The sequence below is a fragment of the Zootoca vivipara genome, chromosome 5, assembly GCF_965207765.1.
Source record: "Zootoca vivipara chromosome 5, rZooViv2.hap1.1, whole genome shotgun sequence".
Classification (NCBI taxonomy): domain Eukaryota; kingdom Metazoa; phylum Chordata; class Lepidosauria; order Squamata; family Lacertidae; genus Zootoca; species Zootoca vivipara.
The window spans coordinates 81,183,725-81,205,450 of NC_142588.1; the positions used below are offsets into that span (position 1 = coordinate 81,183,725).

The window sequence follows — 21,726 nt, forward strand, 5'->3', positions numbered from 1 at the left end:
GGGTCATCTAGTCCAAGCCCTCTGCAATGCAGGAATCTTTACCCAACATGGGGCTCAAACCCACGACCCTGAGATTAAGAGTCTCATGCTCTGCCGACTGAGCAATTGAGAGTCACAGGGTTTCCCCTGCAGTAAATCCACATCTGTCTTCTGCTTCTCCACATTTCTGAGCAGCAGATGTTAACATTTGATTTGCCATATATTTTGGAGACTGACAATTGTGGTTTTATAGAAGTGACAATTATGCAGCAAGCTTTTAAATGTATGCTTCTAAAACGTTTTCACCAGCGAGGTCGAAATTAATCTCATTGGTATGTACAGACAAACCTAAAGCCTGCTACATCTCCATTTGTTTCTTTTACTGGAGATTATAGCATGCGTTTATACACACACACACACACACACACACACACACACACACACACATATATATATATATATATAGAGAGAGAGAGAGAGTGTCATTGTTAGGGTTTTTTGTGTTTTGTTTGCTCTTGCCAGAGATAAGTCTCCGCAATGAATTTCGGGAAAATTGTGCAGATGAGAACAGATCAGCTTGAAAGAACAATTGAGATTCCAGAAGCTTTCTGATTCCTAGGGACAGTTTTGAGATTTCAGAAGCTGGTGAAAATGATGCTTCGATCGAGGAAGGGAACCTTTGGGCACAGGCAAATAAACTTGCCCAGGATGAGTGCTTTCAGCCTAGGTTAACTCAGTGTGCTTCTGCCAAGCACCAAGGATGATTTTACTGCACCTTTAGTGTTGGCCTGTTGTAAAATGATCATATGTACCAATCCAAGAAAGAGGAAAGGATAGATGACAACATGATGTATAGTACAGAGCATGTTAGCACATGCTGATGCACAGTGGCTGTCAACATCTAAAATTCCGTTGCATCAGACTTCGCTTCCACTTGCACAAGGAGCTTTATGCAGTCTCCTACCCTCTGTGGCCCCTGATATTATCTTGGGATGGTTGTATCAGGAGAACCCCACAGAACAGCATGCAGGGGGGAGGAGAGGTGGGGTTCATTCCATCCGGCAAGCTGAAATTCTTGTACAAATGGAACAACTGAAAAAGCGCAACACTGAATTCAGAGTACCCTGAATTATTACAAAACATCAGAAATCTAGCTTGTAGGAATTGCGAATGATCAACCTTCTTTTGTGAAATTGGGCTCCCAAACTTTAGGCCCATTTGCACATGTGCATACGTCACATGATGGCTCATCAATTAATGACTTGAAACGGAGTGTGTGAACGTCATCCACTGAAATGGATTCACTGTTACTTAACCTTGTTGGGAAAGGGTCGTAGCTCGGAGTAGAGCAGAGGCTTTGCATTCAGAAGGACCCCGGTTCAACCCTCAGCTCCTCCATGTAAGCAGGGAATGTCTCCTGTCTGAAATACTGGACAGCTGCTGCCAGTCAGCATAGTGCTAAATGTACCAATGGCACATCAAAAGATGCCCCATGTTATAAGCTGGTTATCTGCCAGTATGAGCCTCAAACAACATACAGTAACAACTGAGACATTGGGAAAGTGTTCTGTCAGTGACCTTTGGCTATTTCACACATGCAAGTCGTCACAAATTGAGAACCAAAACACAGCCATCCCTCGAAATCCACACTGATTTATTTACCAGTATCTACAAAAATGCATATATTAGGGACAAGTGTGTATAAATATGATTATATTGGTGAGTACAACATACAAACCTGTATTGGGGGGAATCTTTTGCAAAAATGTGTAAATTGGCCAAAACTGTGTACAAAAAAAATGTGTTTGTTAGGAGAAATTCACTCTAAAATGCTGGTGAATTTTCGTGAGGATTTTGCAATGTTTCTGTTTGCAACTTGCTGCAGAAATGTGGAGAACTGAATTAAAGCTTTAAAAATGAGGCAAGAAGAGAACTGAAATTGACACATCCTTCTAAGCTACTGGTGCTGTTGTTGTTTTATACAGTGGTACCTCAGGTTACAGACGCTTCAGGTTACAGACTCCGCTAACCCAGAAATAGTACCTCGGGTTAAAAAACTTTGCTTCAGGATGAGAACAGAAATCGCGCGGCGGCAGCGGGAGGTCCTATTAGCTAAAGTGGTATCTCAGGTTAAGAACAGTTTCAGGTTAAGAACGGGCCTCCAGAACTAATTAAGTTCTTAACCCGAGGTACCACTGTATTACATTTATATCCTGCCCTTCCTCTCAAAGGAGCCTAATAGTTAAACAATTGGGAGTCAGAAACCCTTGCTTATCTACTGCAAATCACCCAGAGATCTACCATTAGATCCTGCCCTACCATTTCCTCCCCTTCTCTGTCCTTGATGCCTGGGAATCTCTATTCCCCTGCTTTTGGCAGGGGGCAGGTATGTCATGTTAGAGCTGGGGGAAGAAGCAGAGGAACCAGTTCATTGTTTGAACTGAAGGAGAGAGGGAGAGAGAGAGCTATTAGCTGGCTGTAAAAAAATAAATATATATTTTGAGTTGCAGGGACTCTGTGAACTTTGTACAATAATGATGTGTTTTCTGCCAGCTTCGAAGAATCAGCTTACTTCCACTCACACAGTGCTTGCTTATTTTGTAATAGATATATTACAAAGACATCTTAAATATTCAGACCTGTGTTTCCTCATCCAAGGAAATAAAACCCTATAGCGCTGCCCCTGGAACGTCTCACTGCTTGCGGGTGGCGGGGTTGCTGTAATGTGGCAAATCAAGTGTATCTTGACTTCACAGCGTTCAGGCAGCAGACGCTTCAGTTGACCTGATACAAGCTGGGACACCTTCCGTTTAGTGGGGGCGTTAAAAGACTCTTCTGCTGAATTTAGTCGCTTACTATAGTGTGTTTAGCACCTACTGAGCAGCTGCCCACTAAACAGTTTGATCATTTTTCAGTTCATGCATATTCATAGCACAATTCAAACTTCTCATCCTATACTGGTTATATTTGAGCAGGCGTGTCACCACTCAATCCACTCAATTCATGTTTCTGGATTCTGGTTGGGGGGAAATGATGACTAGATGACATATTGATGATTAGCCTACAGTTTCCAAACTTCCTTCCTTTTTAGGGAACATGTTTCTGGATAGCCGGCCTAGTGTAGTGGTTAAAGGACTGAGTTTCTTGTTGACTGCTTCCTCGCCATCCTTATTAGGACTTAGACGAGCCCCACCACATCAGCCCTGCCCTGTCCCCACCTGCCACCTCCAATACAAGGATAATCAAGTTTGTAATGCAGGTTAGGAAGGGCTACAGTGGTGGTGTATGGGAAATGCAAACTTCCTAAAGCCCTAAATGGCCTCGGTCCAGTATACCTGAAGGAGCGTCTTCACCCCCATCATTCTTCCTGAACACTGAGGTCCAGTGCCGAGGGCCTTCTGGCGGTTCCCTCGTTGCGAGAAGCCAAGTTGCAGGGAACCAAGCAGAGGGCCTTCTTGGTAGTGGCGCCTGCCCTGTGGAATGCCCTCCCATCAGAAGTCAAAGAGAAAAACAGCTACCAGATTTTTAGAAGACATCTGAAGGCAGCCTTGTTTAGGGAGGCTTTTAATTTTTAATTGATTATTCTTCTGTTGGAAGCCGCCCAGAGTGGCTGGGGAAACCTAGTGCCCTCAAAACACACAAAACACGTAATAAAAATAAGAACAAAAACAAACCAATAATTCCCTTCCCACAAGACATTTAAAAGATGTTGCTGGGCTATGGCTCCCATAATCCTTGAGCATTGTCAGTGCTGCTTGGGGATGCTGAGAGTTGAGGTCCAACAGTATTTGGTGGACTACAGGTTTTCCATCTCAGGTCTGTACAACCATCTGTTAATTATTCATCGCTGAGCAATTAAGCAGTTGAAAATCAAGTTGTGTGAACCAACCAGTGAAGAGGCTTGGTCTAAAATCACGTTCTGTTTACAACATAAAGTAGGTAGGAAGGTGTTGGTTACTCACATCTGGGTAATCAAAATAAGAATTGGGAGCGTTTGACACAGTTATCTGGCGTTTTGTGTCTGCAATGCATGCTCTTGATTTAATTTTGTCTCCCAAAATTGGCAGGCCAAATGTCTGTTCCGAGCAAGAGTTGGCAATGGTGGGGGTTCGCCAGCCATGTGTTCAAGCCTTTACCCGTTTGGTGAAGATGTGGAAGCAGGACTGTGCAGGACAGAGATGGTGCATGGCCTATGAGAGAAGGTAACACATGGTCCTGTGTTTTTAAAGCATGGTTTGATCAATAAAGCAGTTTTTATCATTGTAAGCAAGTGGGCTTACCCAGGATCACCTACCACACATTAGTTAAGTGTTAAGAGATGATGAGTGCACACCTTTGCTTTACTCTGTTAGGAAAACATTCTTTAAGAAACAGATAAAAATTCCTGGAAGCTTTAAAGAGGGTTCCAGATTTTTTTCTTTAGTGTGTAGGAGTGGCAATCGAGGCTTGATTGGTGTCAGCTGGAGGTGCAAATAAAGGGAGGTTGTTGCAGGCTGTAATTTCCACATGAGGAAAGCACACAAACACACACACACACGTCAGCACACACACTGATAACAAGTTTGGAAGTAAGACAATGTGTGCTGCTGATATTGTGAGTTTTGCTGTGTCCGGATTGTTAATTACTGGACTGAGATTATACCATGCTGGAGAGAGAAAGAAGGAATGTAAATAGCTTGTATATAATAGTAACAGAAATGCTTGTGCAACCAGTCAAGCAATAAAGAAGCCCTTAACTGTGAATTTGAGTATGACTCCTGTTCTTGTCCTCTGCCTCCGGGGAAAACTCTGCTATAAACAGCAAGAAGTGGTTTTATCGAGGTGCCACCACACAAGCAGAAAAGCACAGAAGAAGTGTGTGGGCGGTAACCTCTAATATACTCACTAAAATTTTTTTTTTTGCCCCTCCCTGTTTCTGAAATATGTGGGTCCCATGGCAGATGCATGGATGATAAATCAGGTGAGTTCAATGTCAACAGCATTCCCCGAAGAAAGGAAGTTTGAAAACCACTGCTATGCAATAACTGATAATGTGTCTCAAAATAGAGATGCTGTTTTATTCCTTACGTGCTGGATGTAGACCATAGCTGTTCCCTGAACAAAGTAGGGCAATGTTTTGTCTTAACACTACCTTACACTGTGCTTTTGCTATTTTTAAAGGACAAGCTATTATACCATTTATAAGCAAGTGTACAGCATGGAACATCACACTGTCTTTAAGTGCTGCCCTGGCTGGAGCCAGAAGAAAGATGATGAAGCTGGGTGCCTTCACGGTAAGTTGTGATTGTAGAATACCGTGAGATGCTTAACTCATTTTTTAAAGATGCTTCTTGATTTATTTATTTTTTAAAAAACAGGAACACCAAAAGCTCCTTTATGCTTGATGAGGTTACACTTCCTCTGAAGAAGTGGGTATGCAGCTTGGGGGTACTACTGGATCCTTGGCTGTTTCTTGAGACTCAAGTGGTAGCATGGAGACTTGGCAGCATGGAGTGCTTTCCATCAGCTTCAGCTGGTGGACCAGCTGTGCCCCTATCTGAACAGGGATAACCTAACTTCTGTTGCCTATGCTCTGGTAACCTCTAGGTTAGATTACTGCAGCACATTATACGTGGGGCTGCCTCTGAAGGTTTGGAAACTTCAGCGGGTGCAGAATTTGGTAGCCAGGCTACTCACTGGAGCTAAGACAGTTTGAGCATATAACGCCAATTCTGGCCTGACTCCGCACTGACTGTCAGTTTCCGGGACCAATTCAAAGTGTTGGTTTTTACCTATAAAACCCTCAATGGCTCTGGACCTCCATACCTCAAGGACCACCTCTCCCCATATGAATTGACCCTGCAATTACGGTATCACCTGAGGCCCTTCTTCGTGTGCCTCTTCCCTGAGAGGTCGACAGATGAGCCATTTCTGCAGTGGCTCCTTGCTTATGGAATACTCTCCCAGAGAGGCTCACCTGGCGCCTTTGTTTACATATCTTTTTGCACCAGGCAAAAACATTCTCTTCTCTCAGGCCTTTGGATAATTTGGATAAATTTATGGCCTTTTAAACTTGGTATGTGTGGGGTTATTGTTCTTTGTTTTTTGTTTTAACTATGTTATGTGTGTTTGCGTTTTTATACTGTAAACTACCCTGTGATTCTAGGATGAAGGGTGGCATAGAAATTTAATAAACAAAATAACTGAATAAATACTGAGTCAGACCATGGATCCATCTCGTTTCCTCCATGCAGCTTGGTAATTAATGTCTCTACTGCTTGGCAGCAGGACTCCAGGGTTTTCGAGAGGACATTCGCAGCCCTGAGGATTGGCACCTTCTTTATGCAAAGCATAAAGCACTGAGCTTTTGCATTTAATTAAAACAACAGCGTAGGACAAGTCCCAAGCATGAAATGTGCAAATGTGTTTGGACGCAGGTGTATTGTGCATGCACATGTTAGGAAAAACGCAGCTGCCAGTTGCTGAACATGCATTTATAGTTAAGGTTTGCTGCCATGTTATGTGTGCAAAAGCCCTCAGGGTTATTTTATTAATAATGCTTCCCTTCCCTTCCTGGAGGGAAGACTTGTGCACATTCGCTTTCAAGCAACATTTGTAGTACTAGCTGTATGAGAAGCTCATGGATTCTGCATATAACTGTTGCTTCCTTGTCTCTCCCCTTTTTCTCCAGCATTGTGCTCTGTGGGCACTTGTTTCAATGGAGGGAAATGCTCTGGTGGGATGTGCCAGTGTCCAGCAGGATTTCAGGGATCCCGCTGCCAGTATGGTGAGTCAGAAGTTTCATATTTTTCTGGGGAGGTTCTAGCCATGTGGTGACCTAAGCTTTGTTACATTCGGTTTCCTTAATGTGGCATGACAATTAAAGCCCACTGCGGAAGGATACAACTGCACGGCCTTAGTACGTTTTGAGTAGCGTCTTATGGCATTAAGCTGCAAGTTGGAAAGTCAGAGAATTCTTCCAGAAACAGAAGCAGATTGTGTTTTTTGTCTCATGTCTGGAACGACCCAGCAAATACAACCAGATTTACTCACCACATACTTATTTTCTAAAGCCCACAACTGATATGTAATTATTATTATTATTATTTAAATCTTTTTACATTGTTTTGATATTTCCTTTCCATGGAAGTAGATGGTGCGCAGATAATTGCATTGTTGGTTATTGTTAAATTTATAACTTAGGCAAATAAGCACTTAATTTATTTTAAGTAGTGGACAAAGAGACAAATGTAGCATTTCATGAAAACTGAGCTGAAGACAGGCTAGAATGGAAATCACTTTCACCTTGCATTCCTGACTGCAAGCTGAGATTGCTTATGATAAGCAACCTGGAAGTTGCCTGATGTTGCTGAAGCTCTCTGTATCTTTATAATGGGTGGATTCAAGCATTCAGATTACAGTGGTTGTGTGCATAACTGCCTCTTGAAAGTAACAAATCACGCAATTGGTATTCCTTTTAAAAACAAATTATTTATAATTTTCATTGTATGAAAAGCAAAAATACTCTTAAAAATCAAGTTATTTCATATATCATCTTTCAGCTCCCCTCCACCTCTTTCTGCAGTTCCTTATGTTTATATTTTTACTGCATTTCCAAATTAAACCACGCAGTTGGTAATCCCAGGCAATCTCTGCTGGGGTGTGATCACGTGGTTCTGCAAAAGCCGTTTTGCGTGTTTGTGTACCACACTTGGCTCTGTCTTGTTGGATTATGGATTAGGAATATTGGGAGAAAGGAGGGAAGGGATGTGTCTAGTACAGGGGGCTGGGAATCTCGTGTCCTCCAGATGTTGGACCCCAACTCTCATCATCCTTATCCATTGGGCATGCTGGCTGGAGCTAATGGGGGTTGGAGCCCAACACTGTCTGTCTGTCTTAAAACTTGTCTGAAGTCTTGAACAGGAATCGAAACTTGGATACAGGCGCTGTGATAAGAGTGGGTTGAGGTCATGTGTGTATGTAGTTGTGGGCACAGAAAACATGAGTGCTCCTTCCAGGTAACTTTTCCACTAGTGCAGCTTAATGATATTGATGCACCTTCGGCACTGGTATGACTTTCATGTGACTCAGAGGCTAAACTACATCAGGTATAACAAGGAATAATTCTACCAGTGCAACCAGAGTCTTTGTTGATGCAATGCTTTGCGCTATGGAGAATGCAGATCAGTGTGTTGTGGGCCCACAAATGGAATTGTGTTTCCATTGACATCTGCACAATGTCCATTTCAGCAGAAGCTCCAGAACTCCCTTTAGCTCTGATGGGGAATGTTGGAAGAATCTGAGCCGATGTTTCAAAACTCTAGTTGTTAATGCAGCAATTACCTTAATGTCTAAAACATAAAGGCATTCCCTTGAGCAAGCAAGGCATATGGCATTCCAGGGTGGGAGAAACTGTGGAGCTGCAGGAATAAGGTTGGATTCTGGAATCAAAACGAGGATTTTCATGGTGGTTCTTTCCCAGGGAGTTGACTAGAGTGCTGACACGAAACCATTCAAAACTGCTGCTTAGTCTGCCATTTCTGGTTCTTTACAGCTTGAAGTTTTATCTCGGTGGTCTGTGCACATTCAACTGATTCCTGAGGGTCTGATTGGAATTCTGGCAGTCATCACTTCTAGCATGGGCTATGAGCTCTCTGCTATTGATAGGCTGCCAGGTCTGGATCTGTAAATGACACTGTAGGCAAAATTCACTTTGATATATTTGTAAAAAGCCATTCATGGGTCCTGGAAATGAAGGCAAAGACTACTTCTGTTGGACATACATGGTTCAGAAGTTGCTGCTAAGGTTGCAGACCGTGGCAAAAAGCACACATCTTTTTAAATTCCAAAAAAGTGACATTTTGGTTGGCCTGATCATGCAGATTTTGGAATTGTGCTCATGAGCCAACTGCCTTTGCTTTTTTATATCACAAAATTCATAGCTGTCAAGTTCTCCCTTTTTTAAAAGGGAAATTCCCTTATGTTGAATTGGCTTCCTCGCAAGAAAAGGGAAAGCTGGACAGCTATGAAAATTTCAGGGACAGGATCCTGGAATATCCACAATGGGTGCAAGGCCCCTGTTGTCCTCCACTGAAGATTACACATCTGTTGCTATTGAAACTTTTCGGCTCTGGCACTCTTACTTTTGAGGACACATATAAAGAAGGAATTGGTTAAACCTGGTTCATTACTCCAAAGTATGTTGGAATGTATAGTTCTAAAATTTCCTATAATCTGAGTCGTTTCCCCCTTGATTGTTGGGCATTCAAGCCGGCTAATGAGGGGGAAAGGTGGTGAGTAGTTTTTTGTTTTGTTTTTTAAAGTGAAGCCATTATTAATGCATTACATCGAACAGGGGCATAGAAAGCTTTTAACAGTTCACTAACATGACCAAGGACAGCCCAGGGATATCATAACAATCTGTAATAGGGAGCGATTCCCTTGCAATTTGCGAGGTAGTCTAATGACTCCCTTAGAGATGTTACAGCTTATTTTGTAAGTCTGCAATACGAGGTTATCTTGATTTCGAGGCAAAGGTTTCCAGAACAGTAAGAAGAAATGCAATTCCTTTGCATCTTTGTATTCCATCAGTTTTTCTGCATAGCGTAAGATATTTTAAAACAAAATATTAAGAGTGACCTGGCCACATGCTTAAAATACTAGACATTCATTAACAGATTGAGCTGTGTAAAGTTCACATTAAAAAAGGGCCCATCCACCAAGTATTTGCCAGTTGTCTTGAAACAGACTTTTATGTGCATTATTATTTATTTTCTTTAAATAACCACCCAGCTCAAACATGTAAGGAAGACATTCTCATAAAGATTATTCATGTTTTTAATCAGGCGGCACTGAGCAAGCTGTGTTCTTTGAGGGTCAGAACTCTTCTCTTGAGACGTCTCGTGTCAAGGCTGGGATTTGAAATTACTGCTTATCCATTTTGGCTAAGGTGGTAAAGTCGAGGGAAGGAGGATTAAGTAGGGCTTGCTTCCCCTCAGCCAATGTTTTATTTATTTACTATTACATTTATAACCCACCTTTCCTCCAAGGAGTTCAAGGTGGCTTACATGGTCTCAACCCCCCCCCCCCTGCTTTTTATCCTCAAAGCAACCATTTGAGGCAGGTTAGACTGAGAGACTGTGATTGGCCAAATAATACTCAATGTACAGGCAACCTGCCCCCCTTAACGCACATTCAATATGTGTGCGGCTGCACATACGCAGGAAGTAACCCCAAACCAGGAAGTAACCCAAAAAGTCACCAAAAGGGGCAGAACGGGGTGGGGAGGGGAGGAGTGATTGCAGGCTTTTTCAATGTGTTTCAAATACGGTATATGCGATTTAACTTCAACGCTCGGTGTCTCGGAACGTGACTGCCATGTAAATGATGTGGGTTGCCTGTCCTTCCTGGCGGAGAAGAAATTTGAACCTTGGTCTCCTAGGCCCTATTCCATAGCCGCTACATCTCAATGGCTCAATACATATTTTTTTTGTCCCACCAGCTCACACCTACAAGGGTCAGTACTGAGCCCAGGATTAATACTGAAGATGGTTACTAGTCTTGATGGCTTTATGTCACCTCAAGCCAGGGACAGTATGCCTCTAAATACCAGCTGTTAGAGATCACAAATGTTGTTGTGGCTGTTGTGCTGGTCCCCTGTTTGTGGGCTTCCCAGAAGCCTCTGGCTAGTCGCTATGGAAACAGAATGAATGCTTTATGAGGTAGGCCTTTGGTCTGATCTGGCAAGGCACTCTTTATATCAGGCATCCCCAAACTTCGGCCCTCCAGATGTTTTGGACTACAATTCCCATCTTACCTGACCACTGGTCCTGTTAGCTAGGGATCATGGGAGCTGTAGGCCAAAACATCTGGAGGGCCGCAGTTTGGGGATGCCTGTTTTAAATTCTTACAGGGATGTTATCTAGTGGCCACAATGTGCATACACAGCCTAGAAAGGGGGGAGAACGATGGGTTGCAAGTTTCTATCATCCAATAGCACCCTTTGCCAACTGGGTGCCCTCCAGCTGTTTTGGACTACAACGCCCATAAGCCCCAGCTAGCATCAGGAATGGCTGATGAACATTGTAGTCCTAAACATCTGGAAGTTTTCAGATTAGCGAAGGGTGTCTTATAGTGCACCTCTCCCCCCCTCCCCCGGTAGGCACAGCAAACATCTACTTTAGGAATGAGAGGATAAACGTTCCGGAGAATACACTTACCTCAAAATAACTATGATATCAAGTACAGAACTGAGGTAAGTTTGTGTCTTATGGCACCTCTTGAAGGCCAACTTATTTATTGTGTGGTGAACTCTCGTACAGTGGTACCTCTACTTACGAATAACTCTACTTACGAATTAAAATAAAAAAATTCCTTCAGTAGCACCTTAAAGACCAACTAAGTTTTTATTTTGGTATGAGCTTTCGTGTGCATGCACACTTCTTCAGATACGGTATCTGAAGAAGTGTGCATGCACACGAAAGCTCATACCAAAATAAAAACTTAGTTGGTCTTTAAGGTGCTACTGAAGGAATTTTTTTATTTTACTTCGACCCAGACCAACACGGCTACCTACCTGTAACCTCTACTTACGAATGTTTCTACTTACGAACGGAGCTCCGTCCGCCATCTTGGATGCAGTTTAGAAAGGATTTTTTCTACTTACGAATTTTTAGATAGGGTTGCTTCGACTTACGATTTTTTTCTCCTAATGCATTCCTCCTTGTTGCAGTAGACTGTCATAGGTACTCTTCTAGAAAATACAAGCCTGTGTGAAGAATTCTGTATGCATCTGGAGACATAAAAATGTTAAGAGTCGGTGCTTATGTGCTTATTAGTTTAGGTCAGAGGTTTTCAACCTTTTTGAGTACACGGCTCCCTTGACCAACTACATTATTTCTGCAGCACGCCTCTGGGGCTCAGGAGCCCAGTTATGTCATCCCTTCCCTGCAGAGCTGGCAGCCTCTTGCCCTTTTTTAAACAGCCTCCCTTGTGGAGTTGTGCCCTCAGCCTCGTTTTCCCTCCCTTCTCTTTGGGAGTCCTCTGGGCTGTTGCAGCGGCCACCCCTGGTCTCTGAGCTGCCTCCCCATGCTCCAAAGAGAGGTGCCTCCTCGCACTGCCCCACAGGGGCCTGAGGCTTGTCTGTCCATTCCCAACAGCAAGGGCTGACAGACTGGCTGGCTGGGGCTCCTTCGCCTGCTTGCTTACTCCGAGGCCACCTCTGCTCCTGGCAACCAGTGCCCCCTGGCCAGCCACACTAGTGTAGCTTGTAGCCAGGGCTGCTGCAACAAACAGCCACACAAGTCTTTGGGTGCCTTGAAAACCACTGGCTTAGGTGCTTAAGCCTGTTGTTGCAGTAAACTCTTCCCCCTACCCCATGGCTTCTGCTTGCAGTATCAGGGGTCAGGTCCAAAAATGGGGCAGAGTGGGGTTGGTCAAGGATGTGCTGGCCAGTTTGCTGAAGAGGGGAATGGCCATTTGCTGTACCAAGCGGGCGTGAACCTAGGAAAAACTGAAAAACAAAACGCCCACCCCACCCCTCCACCCTAGAGTTCTTCCCTGATTAGCAGGGGCTGCTGGCACTTTGGATATGATGGTGGCTCTGCTCATCTGAGCAAGTCTGGGCCCCACTAGTATTTTTTTTTTGCCTACCTCCGAACGACATTATGCATAGGAGGCTTCAGTTTTCTATCAAAGCACAAAAGCTACTGCTTGAGGTCTGAGCTCTTAAATGGCCTGTTCCTGAAATTCAGCTAATAAGCATTCGTGACAACTGCAGCAATAATTGGCTCATAATCAAAATCCACAGCAGGAGGCTTGAATATCCCTCACTGTCTTTCCTTTCTGGTAAAATTTCAGCTCAATTAAATTCTCTTGCAAAGGGTGTCTGTACATTTTTTTTTTAAAAAAATGGACAAACGAAGTAGGAGCCATATTTTCATGTAACCCCAGTAAAAGCTGTTGCTATTCATTTGCACAACAAAGATCATACCGTCTTCATGTCCCCTCTTTTCCACCTAGCAACCTCAATATAGGTTTCACTTATCACACAAGGAGTTGACCTCTTTTCTGTTCAAATGAGGCCTCTTATGAAGCTGGTGATTACTGGGAAGCAGCTGTGACAAAACAACTATCTCATGTTCAAGAAGGGTTAGAGTGGTGACAGGAACTGGGCAAGAAGGTAAACATTGCTGAAGTGGGTCCTGTTGCTCTGGTCCCTGTGCACCGACCCCAATCTCCTCACCATCGCCCCGTGAGTACTTCCTACACCAAACTCTCCTTCCCCATCCCCAGCTTGTCCCAATATGTCCCATTCCCAGCTACATCCCTTGCCGGGATTCTCTTCCTCCTCTTCCTCCTCACTGTCATCCTGGACCTTGGTCCTCCAGCAAAGGTACCATGACAATGTGTGTAGTGTGTTTCCCATTGCATTGGGGGGGGGAGGCTGACCTGAATGTTAGTTCACCCTTACTTTAAATGCTGGGTCAAATGAAAATGTTCTTGCCTGGTGCCAAATGACAGCAGTGTTGGCACCAGGCAAACCTCTCTAGGGAGGGCACCCCACCATTGGAGTGCTAAAAAAGCCCTTTCTTTTGCTTAAAAACCTATTTTACCTCTTGAGAGCGGTGGTAGGGAAAGTAGGGCACCTGCCAATTGATCTAATAACAGTTGGGCAGGTTGTTAAGGCAGGAAATGTTCCCCCAAGTGGCTCCCAAACCTTTTTGTTTTTCCCGGCTTAGGATGTTAAAATTCCTGTGCGCAATATTTCGCTCTAGAGTATTGCTAGCTGTAGGCCTGCCAGATGTATATTTTGAAGCCTCTGTGATTTCCTCTTCTTTGCTCCACAGCAATTGGGTTAGAAGAGTAAGTGTGGATATTTGGAGATGTAGTTGCTATATATTCTAGCGTTGCTTCTTTGCTGTTTTAAAACCGGGTGAGCTCTCTGGAAAAGTACCACGTTCCGTCTGATCATATTTTAGTTCACTTGGTTACAAGTCCCACTTCATTTTAGAAATATAAGGAGCTGCATGACTCCATCTAGATCAATATTCCCTACATTGACTGGCACCAGCTCTTCAGGGTTTCAGATAGAGATACGCCACATCCCTACCTTGGGATACTTGAGATTGAACCTGGGGCATACCACATGCAAAACAGATGCTCAAGTAATGAGCTATGGCCCTCCCCCAGGGAAGGACTGCAGCTTTAATATATATCTCTCTCTTCCTCCCCTATCCTCCTCTTGTTGTTATTCTGTTTGACCTTGGTGGTAATCAGGGGGTATATTTTATCCTTAAAAATACCACTTCCCCAGCCCCTGTAATCATCCTGGCTGAATAGGATTTGTATTCAGGTTCAAATCTACCTACTGCCCATTTCACAACTTGAGGGTCTGATTCTGCAACCCTGGCTTGCAAAGATAGGATGAAACAATAGGATGTATGAGTTGCTGTTGGTAGCAGCTGCATTAGCTGAACATTTTGACTCCAGCTTTATCAAATGCACACAAACGAAATTGTTCAGGGTTGCTATGAATGTCTTGTGTATGTGATGTGTGTGTTTAGGAATTATGGGCATAATATGTATTTTATTATGGCCTGATGTAAAATTTGCGGCAGAAGGACAGTTAGGGGAGCTGTCCTCTTCCACACATGCAGTATATACCCTCTGTGGATTTTAAGGGCTCCCTCACATCCGCTAAAAGAAAAGGAGAAAGAAAGAAAACCCTCGACATTTTCCAGTGAGAACTGTAAAGTGCAGATTGAAAAATCATTGCCTCATTCCTGCCCAGATGTGACAAGATATTAATCCACACATCTTGACAATCTGCCCTTGAGTACCTGAACTTTAGAGCTATTAGCAGTGAGCGACAGATAGATAGGCATGAAAACAGCAAAGCGCCGAATGGATGTGACAACAGCAAATGCACTCAAGAATAACCAGCTTGAGAACAAATGCATCCTTAATACCTGCAGTGAAAGAGGCTGTTTACTTTTCTGACTGGGAGAGAAGTGGGGGCTAAGCAGAAATAAATGTGTTCTTCCTCAGCTACTGGTGCTCACAATGAGTTGGTAAATGTACCAGAAGAGCAGCAGAAAAATAAGATGAATTCTGTTGTTACAATAGGTCTGTTGTGGCCAGCATTAGGATTTGGGGGTGGGGTGTAGAGGAAGACCTGTGCATGTCCTCTGCAGTAACTCTATTGCAGAGATGGGAAACTAATTGTTGTGGGCTCCCAGCTGCCATTATCCCCTGGCCACATGGCCAGTGGTCAGGGATCAATACCAGAATCCATGACAGCAAAGGCATATTGATGATATAAGATCATATTGAAATAACATTGCTAGAGGAACCTGTGGCCCTCCTAGTGTTGATATACTTCAACGCCTATCACCCCTAACCATTGAATATCGTGGCTGGGGGTTACGGTTCCCTACCAGTGTCCTACAGCCTGCACTGCACCCATCTCACCATGGCTAGGTTGGACACCATGGAGAGGGTATCCATAGACTCATTCACTTCTCCCCTCCATTTCACCTCCCCCTTCCATGAATCCCTCCTCTTGTTTATCTAACAAGCTGTTAATGCTTGTGTTCATCCTTTCCCTGTTTGTCTAAGAAAGCTCTAGTTTGGAGCATCTGTGGATGTGACAGAGAAGTGTGGGGAGATGTTTGTGCTTCCACCTACAGTCATGGAGGGTATAGGAATTCTGCTGTTGTATGAGCTGGAGAAAGGCAGAGACACTTAAGCTTCCTGTTCCTCTTCTGGTTGCATCTCATTTGAAGGGGAACTAGGAAAATATTTGGTAGCACAGGAGGAGTAGCCAACACAATGTCTCCCAGATGCTTTGGACTACAACTAAGAATTCCTGGCCATTGGCTGGATGGGCCTGGTGGAAGTTATGTTCTCTCTCGTAGCAACTGCAGAAATCAGGAAGACTTAACACTTGCTCTTGAGTGGAAGACAATAGAGAAGACTGAAGGGGAACTTCAGTAGGAATGTGATACTTGGCTCCCTTATTGGAAGCCACCATGGCCATGGTCAGGGATGATAGTATCTGTAGTCAATCAACTTCTAAGGGGCCAAAGGATTCCCATCCAGAGCTGCAGCAAAGGGGTATGCCTGTATGTACACTTCCCCAAAACAGAAATTTGCACAGAAGTCCCACCTCCAGTCATTCCACCTGTGCACGGAACCAAGCATTCAATAGCAACAGCCATTCTTATAACTGGGTTTATCACTTGTGTGCACAAGGCAGGAGGAATTAACCGAAATCTGCACCCTTTTTCCTCCCCCCCCACTACAAACTTACCAGTTTCCCGAGGCTTTGTGATTAATCATTGTGATTCCTATGCATAAGTAATGTTTTCTAAGTCACTCAAACACCTTTGCAGGCTCTGCCTTATAGTTCCTCTAAAAGGGGCAGGAAAGTTAATTACGCTGTCTGTCGAAAAGCCAGGAAAGAGACCCACTGTTAGGCACTCGGTCTTCCTGCTCCCATCAATGAGTGAGCTCGCAGTAGGGGCAGCTGGATCTAATTAGGAGGCAGCAACCCTGTGGTTTCAGCAACAGCTGCTGGAGAATGGATAATGTTGGTAGCCTCCAAAGCAGCTTGCATTAGAGATACTTTTTTCCCTTAGAAAAACTCCAACCTTGTCATTTGGGGAGATGGCTCACTGAACAAGTATTAACAGTAGCAAAAATTTCCTAGGAGATGTGGCACATACGGTATTAGACTTTTGTTTCTGCTGCTGCTACTCTTGCTGTTACACGACTTCTATCCCAGTCATGACAGAGGTGCTAAATCTTTTAGGTTGGCCGTAGCCAACATGGAGTCCTTGAAATGTTTTGGACTACAACCCCCACAATTCCTGGCCACTGCCTGTGCTGGCTGGAGCTCACAGGGGGTTGTAGTCTACAAAATCTGGAGTGCACCATGTTGATCACCCATCTAGGCCCATAGTCCTTGAAGAAAAGAAGCAATAACCATGCCAAATAAGGTTTAAAATGATTGGGAAACACTGGTGGTACTTCCTGCAGATTCACTAACATTACACTATTGAGTCTCGCATCTGCACTATACATTAAAGCAGCATGGCTCCCTTGGAAGAGGAATTCATTGTTAAACTATTCTGGAAACTGTAGTTCTTTGAGGGGGATAGGGGTCTCCTAACAGCTTTCAACATCCCTAACAAGACTGCAGTTCCCTGGGTTGTTTGGAGGATGTGTTGAATGTTTAACGTGGAAGGGAAAGGGAAAGGGAAAGGTACCCCTGACCATTAGGTCCAGTCATGGACGACTCTGGGATTGCGGTGCTCATCTCGCTCTAGAGGTTGAGGCAGCCGGCATTTGTCTGCAGACAGCTTCCGGGTCATGTGGCCAGCATGACTAAGCCACTTCTGGCAAAACCAGAGTAGCGCACGGAAATGCCTTTTACCTTCCCGCCAGAGCGGTACCTATTTATCTACTTGCACTTCGTGCTTTCGAACTGCTAGGTTGGCAGGAGCAGGGACCAAACAACGGGAGCTCACCCCGTCATGGGGATTCGAACTGCTGACCTTCTGATCGGCAAGCCCAAGGCTTAGTGGTTTAGACCACAGCGCCACCCACGTGGTATGATGCTGTTTTAAATACAGTGGTCCCTTGACTTACGAACTTAATCTGTTCCGAATGCACACTTGTAGGTCGAAAATTTCGTAAGTTGAAAAGCGGATTCCCATAGGAAAAAAAATATTCGGGAAAATTTGTAAGTCAAGGAAACAGCATTTAAAACTGCCAACGGTTTCCGTTTGGATGTAGAAAAATTCGTAAGCGTGCGGCCATTTGTCCCATTTGTAAGTCGAAAACTTCGGATGTTGAGTAATTCGTAAGTCAAGGGACCACTGTATATAGTTCAGATGCTACAGGAAATTGAAAGTCTGCAAAGCAGGTGTATAGTGGACGTGGAACAGGGTATTGCAGCTTATAAGGACTCCCTGGGATGTATCTCAATGTACTGAACATAGCTGCCAAGTTTTCCCTTTTCTCGTGAGGAAGCCTATTCAGCATAAGGGAAAATCCCTTAAAAAAGGGATAACTTGGCAGCTATGACTGAATGCAGGATTTGGACTCCAAACGGTGTTGTACTGTAGCTCTAATAACCCCCAACCCTCGGCCATGCAGGGTAGGATTGATGCGATTTGGAGTCCAACAATGTCTGGAGGGCCACAGGTTGGTGCTCTAAGGACTTGTACCTGCCATTTGCAGTGTGTTTTTACTGAGAAATCCACAGTAAAAATGGAAGCCCTGGAATTACCCCAGTGCAGCCATGGCAAATGCAATAGCTTCCTAAAGTGCAGAGTGTCCCTCACAATCTTTAGCTTCCCTAAAATGCACCATGATAACTAAGCAGAGTTGAAGATGCCAAATTGCGCCCTCTCCCGCTCCACAGTCACCTTGGAGAAATGTGGCTGCTCTTTTCTTTCCACAGGTCTGAAGCATTTTGATAGTGTTTTTCAGTCTTGATGTACTGGAATAATGGGGATGGTATTGGTGTTCGCCTTTTATAGAGAACTTATTTCTAACAGTTTCCCTTTTTGTAAATCTAATTGCTTTAGGTTCACCAGGAATTCACAGGCAATTGCTTTCTTGCTGTTGCCAATATTGCAAGCACTTTATATTCAGGGTTGCTGACCTGAATCTGTTTTCTCACACAGTAATTTTGTAGCCTTGCGGAGCTTAGAAAAGCTGACAGAGATGGGAGAGGCAATATCCATCAGTTAGATTGCCGGCATTTTGCTTTCCATCCTTTACATTTTGGGAGGGGGAGGGTCAGGAGGGGGAAATCCTATTGATATAAAAACTGAGGTTAAAATCATTCCATGTATTCTGGTGATGAAGGACCCTCAAAACTTTATTCAGTGCAGTCCTACCATAAAATGGACGGACAGCTTCATAGGGATTCTGTGGGACAATGCTGTCAGAGGAGTACTTGGTCCTTTACAATAGGAGCAAAACGGCCTGCCCCAGTCTAATTTCAATTAATGCGGAGTGAAAAGGTTTATATGTGAAGTGTGAATATATAGGAATATACTGAGTATATAGGAAATCATCGATTATGAACTTATTGTTTATGAAATATAGGTAACATAGGAAGATACAGGAGTTAAAAACTTGGTTTATTTACACCTGGACTTATATTTTACTTTTGAATATAGATTTTGGTTTCATTTTTGATGTGATTTAAGTTTTGATTTGAACTTTTAACTTATGATTCAGGTTATTTATTATTTGAACTGTGATTTATTATTATTGTTGTTATTATTATTCTTTTTGGTATTAGTTCTTTTTGTATTTATGTATTAATGTACTTTTTTCTTTTTTTGTATCTTTTTGTGTGCCTGTTTATTCATTTTAACTTCAATAAAGGTTTTTTTTTTTTTTTTAAAGAAAAGGTGTGATTTTGTTGTAGTTGTTAATGCAGAGGAAAAGTGTTTGTGCTTGTGTGTCTATTCCACACTTTTACATTTAAGTACATATGTGAGGAATTCTTCAAAGACATATTTCCAGCATTACTGAGAGGCCAAATGTAGGTATGAGATGTGTGAGCTCCAAGAGTTTTATATGATACTAAGTTTTGGAACCCTTTAAACACTATAAAACATTCCTGTTCAATTCGGATGACCCTCCCCATGGCATCCCAACGCACGCCACACAAATTTATTGATCTTATTGGGACAGAGGCTAGTGTTGGATGCCTCAATATCTTTTATTGTCGATTCCGGGTCGCCCAACCACTGCCACAGTGTCCTTTCTCTTGGCAGATCAAGATGAGCAGGTGACAGCAAAGGTTGCAAGGTTTTTAGCTGGGACAATCAGAATATGATCCACTATTTGACTATTGGTTCCAAACCCTAAAATGTTTTTATATAATTGACTTTTTATTTCTATTCTTTGTATATTGTATTGTTGTTCTATTGCTCTGGCCGACACAAATAGATTCATTCATTCATATCTGCCTCCCCCTTTTAAATTGACAGCCCAGGGTGTCAAATAATGCAAAGAAGGTAGAAAAGTGGAACGGAGCAGTTGCACAGTTTGCAGTTTTCCCTAAGGAATTTTGCAGCCAAGGGGGAAGGGTGTGCGGAATGCCAGTGGTGGTGGTTTGTCGGTCAACGGTTGAAAAAAGATGTTTAGGCGACCAGGATTGCAGGAACAGAGGAGAAACTGTTTAAGCATGTGGACATTTGGGAGGGTGAAGCAGTACAATGTGGGAGAGTTCAGTTCAGGTGTAATCAACATGGTGCCCTCCAGATGTTGTTAGACTACAGTGCCTGTCATTTCTGGCTAACAAGGACAGTAATCGGGGATGATGGGAGCAATATATGGATTGTATCACATTAGCTACATCTGGCTTGGCTACATCTAAAGCACATGAATCTCCCCTTCCAAAATCAGGGAGCGATGTACCCAGCATTCCTCTTGGTCTTATTTCCATTTAAATGGGGCTCACATGGTAGGAGTGTTTGGTAGGTTGGTGCTCCCCCCTTTCCCCATCCCTTCCCAAGACAAAATCCAGGTGAGTCAATTCACTGGTTTCTTAGATGCAGGAGTTCATCAGTCATGAATCCTCCCAGTTGTCATCGTCCCCCCACATTTATCTGCTTGTCAGGAGGTATGATAATGCCAAGAGGCTGCCAGGGGAATGATTGACTGCCGTGGTGAATGGATTGCCACCCTGACTATCCGAAATGTAATGAGTGGTGATAATGAGAATGAGATGCTGAGGCTCCGCCTACCAGTTTTGGGTTGCTCACACTCTGCGGCATTTCCCCTTTTCTCACTTAAATATATTGATTGTTGGCAACAAATGTAAAGGAGGGTGGACATGATTATTTACCCCCTCCCCCTTTTTAACTTAGCCCTATTGCTCCTTGCTTGGGTATAAGGCCACCTGCTATTTCCTATTCCCACCTTAGCCTAAAAACTCAGGAGGGGGTGACTGAAAATAGCTCTCCCCAGTTCTGCAATCTCATTAACACCATGCACACCATATATTTCCCCCTAGATATCGCATGTCTGCTCACAATTGGGTTGCATCCATACCATATATTTAAAGCCCTCTTATTCCTCTTTGAGAGTCATGGCTTCCTGACAAAGAATCCTGGGAGCTGCAGTTTATTAAGGGAGCTGAGAGTTGTTAGGAGACCCTTAACAAACTACAGTTCCCAGAATTCTTTTGGGGAGAGGAAGATATGACTCTTCAATGAATAATAGTGCCATGAATAATAGTGCTGGGTGTGGGTATGGCCTGATCGGATGCAGCTTCTGAAATGTGGAATAGATTATCTGCCTTGTGTTCTCCTGTCATGTTCAAATATGTCACGGTATTGTTAACCAAGTGGGGAACCAGTGGCTCTCCAGATGTTGCTAGAGAACAGTGCCCAACATCTCTGACCAAGGTCTGTGCTAGCTGGCTGGCTGAGGCTGATGCCTCAGAATCCAACATCTGAAGGGCAAATGGCAGAGATCCCATCCACTTTGAGTTTTATAGTCAGGGTGACCACTACTTTGGATTATACTCAAAGGACTGTTGTATAGTAAAATAATTACCAGATCTTTGACAAACAAGGAATTGGGGTTTCATCATGCTCAATAGTGGTAGTCTGAGTTTGACTAACATTGGAGGCAGCCCAAAGGGAACGCCAAAGGTGAATTGTTCCGTGGAACTGCTGGTTTGCAACTTGTAAAAAAATATACTTGCGTCTGAATAGTGAAAATGGTTTCCTT

General features: G+C 43.6%; 1 protein-coding gene across 1 annotated transcript in view; it reads left to right on the forward strand.

Moving 5' to 3' along the window:
• LOC118093937 (uncharacterized) overlaps window positions 1-21,726 on the forward strand; it is a 197,993-nt gene that overhangs the window by 6,753 nt on the left and 169,514 nt on the right. Inside the window, exons 2-4 of the mRNA XM_088669182.1 lie at window positions 4,047-4,181; window positions 5,140-5,252; window positions 6,650-6,745. Coding sequence (XP_088525308.1) covers window positions 4,047-4,181; window positions 5,140-5,252; window positions 6,650-6,745 — 344 coding nt within the window. The remainder of the gene's footprint in view (window positions 1-4,046; window positions 4,182-5,139; window positions 5,253-6,649; window positions 6,746-21,726) is intronic.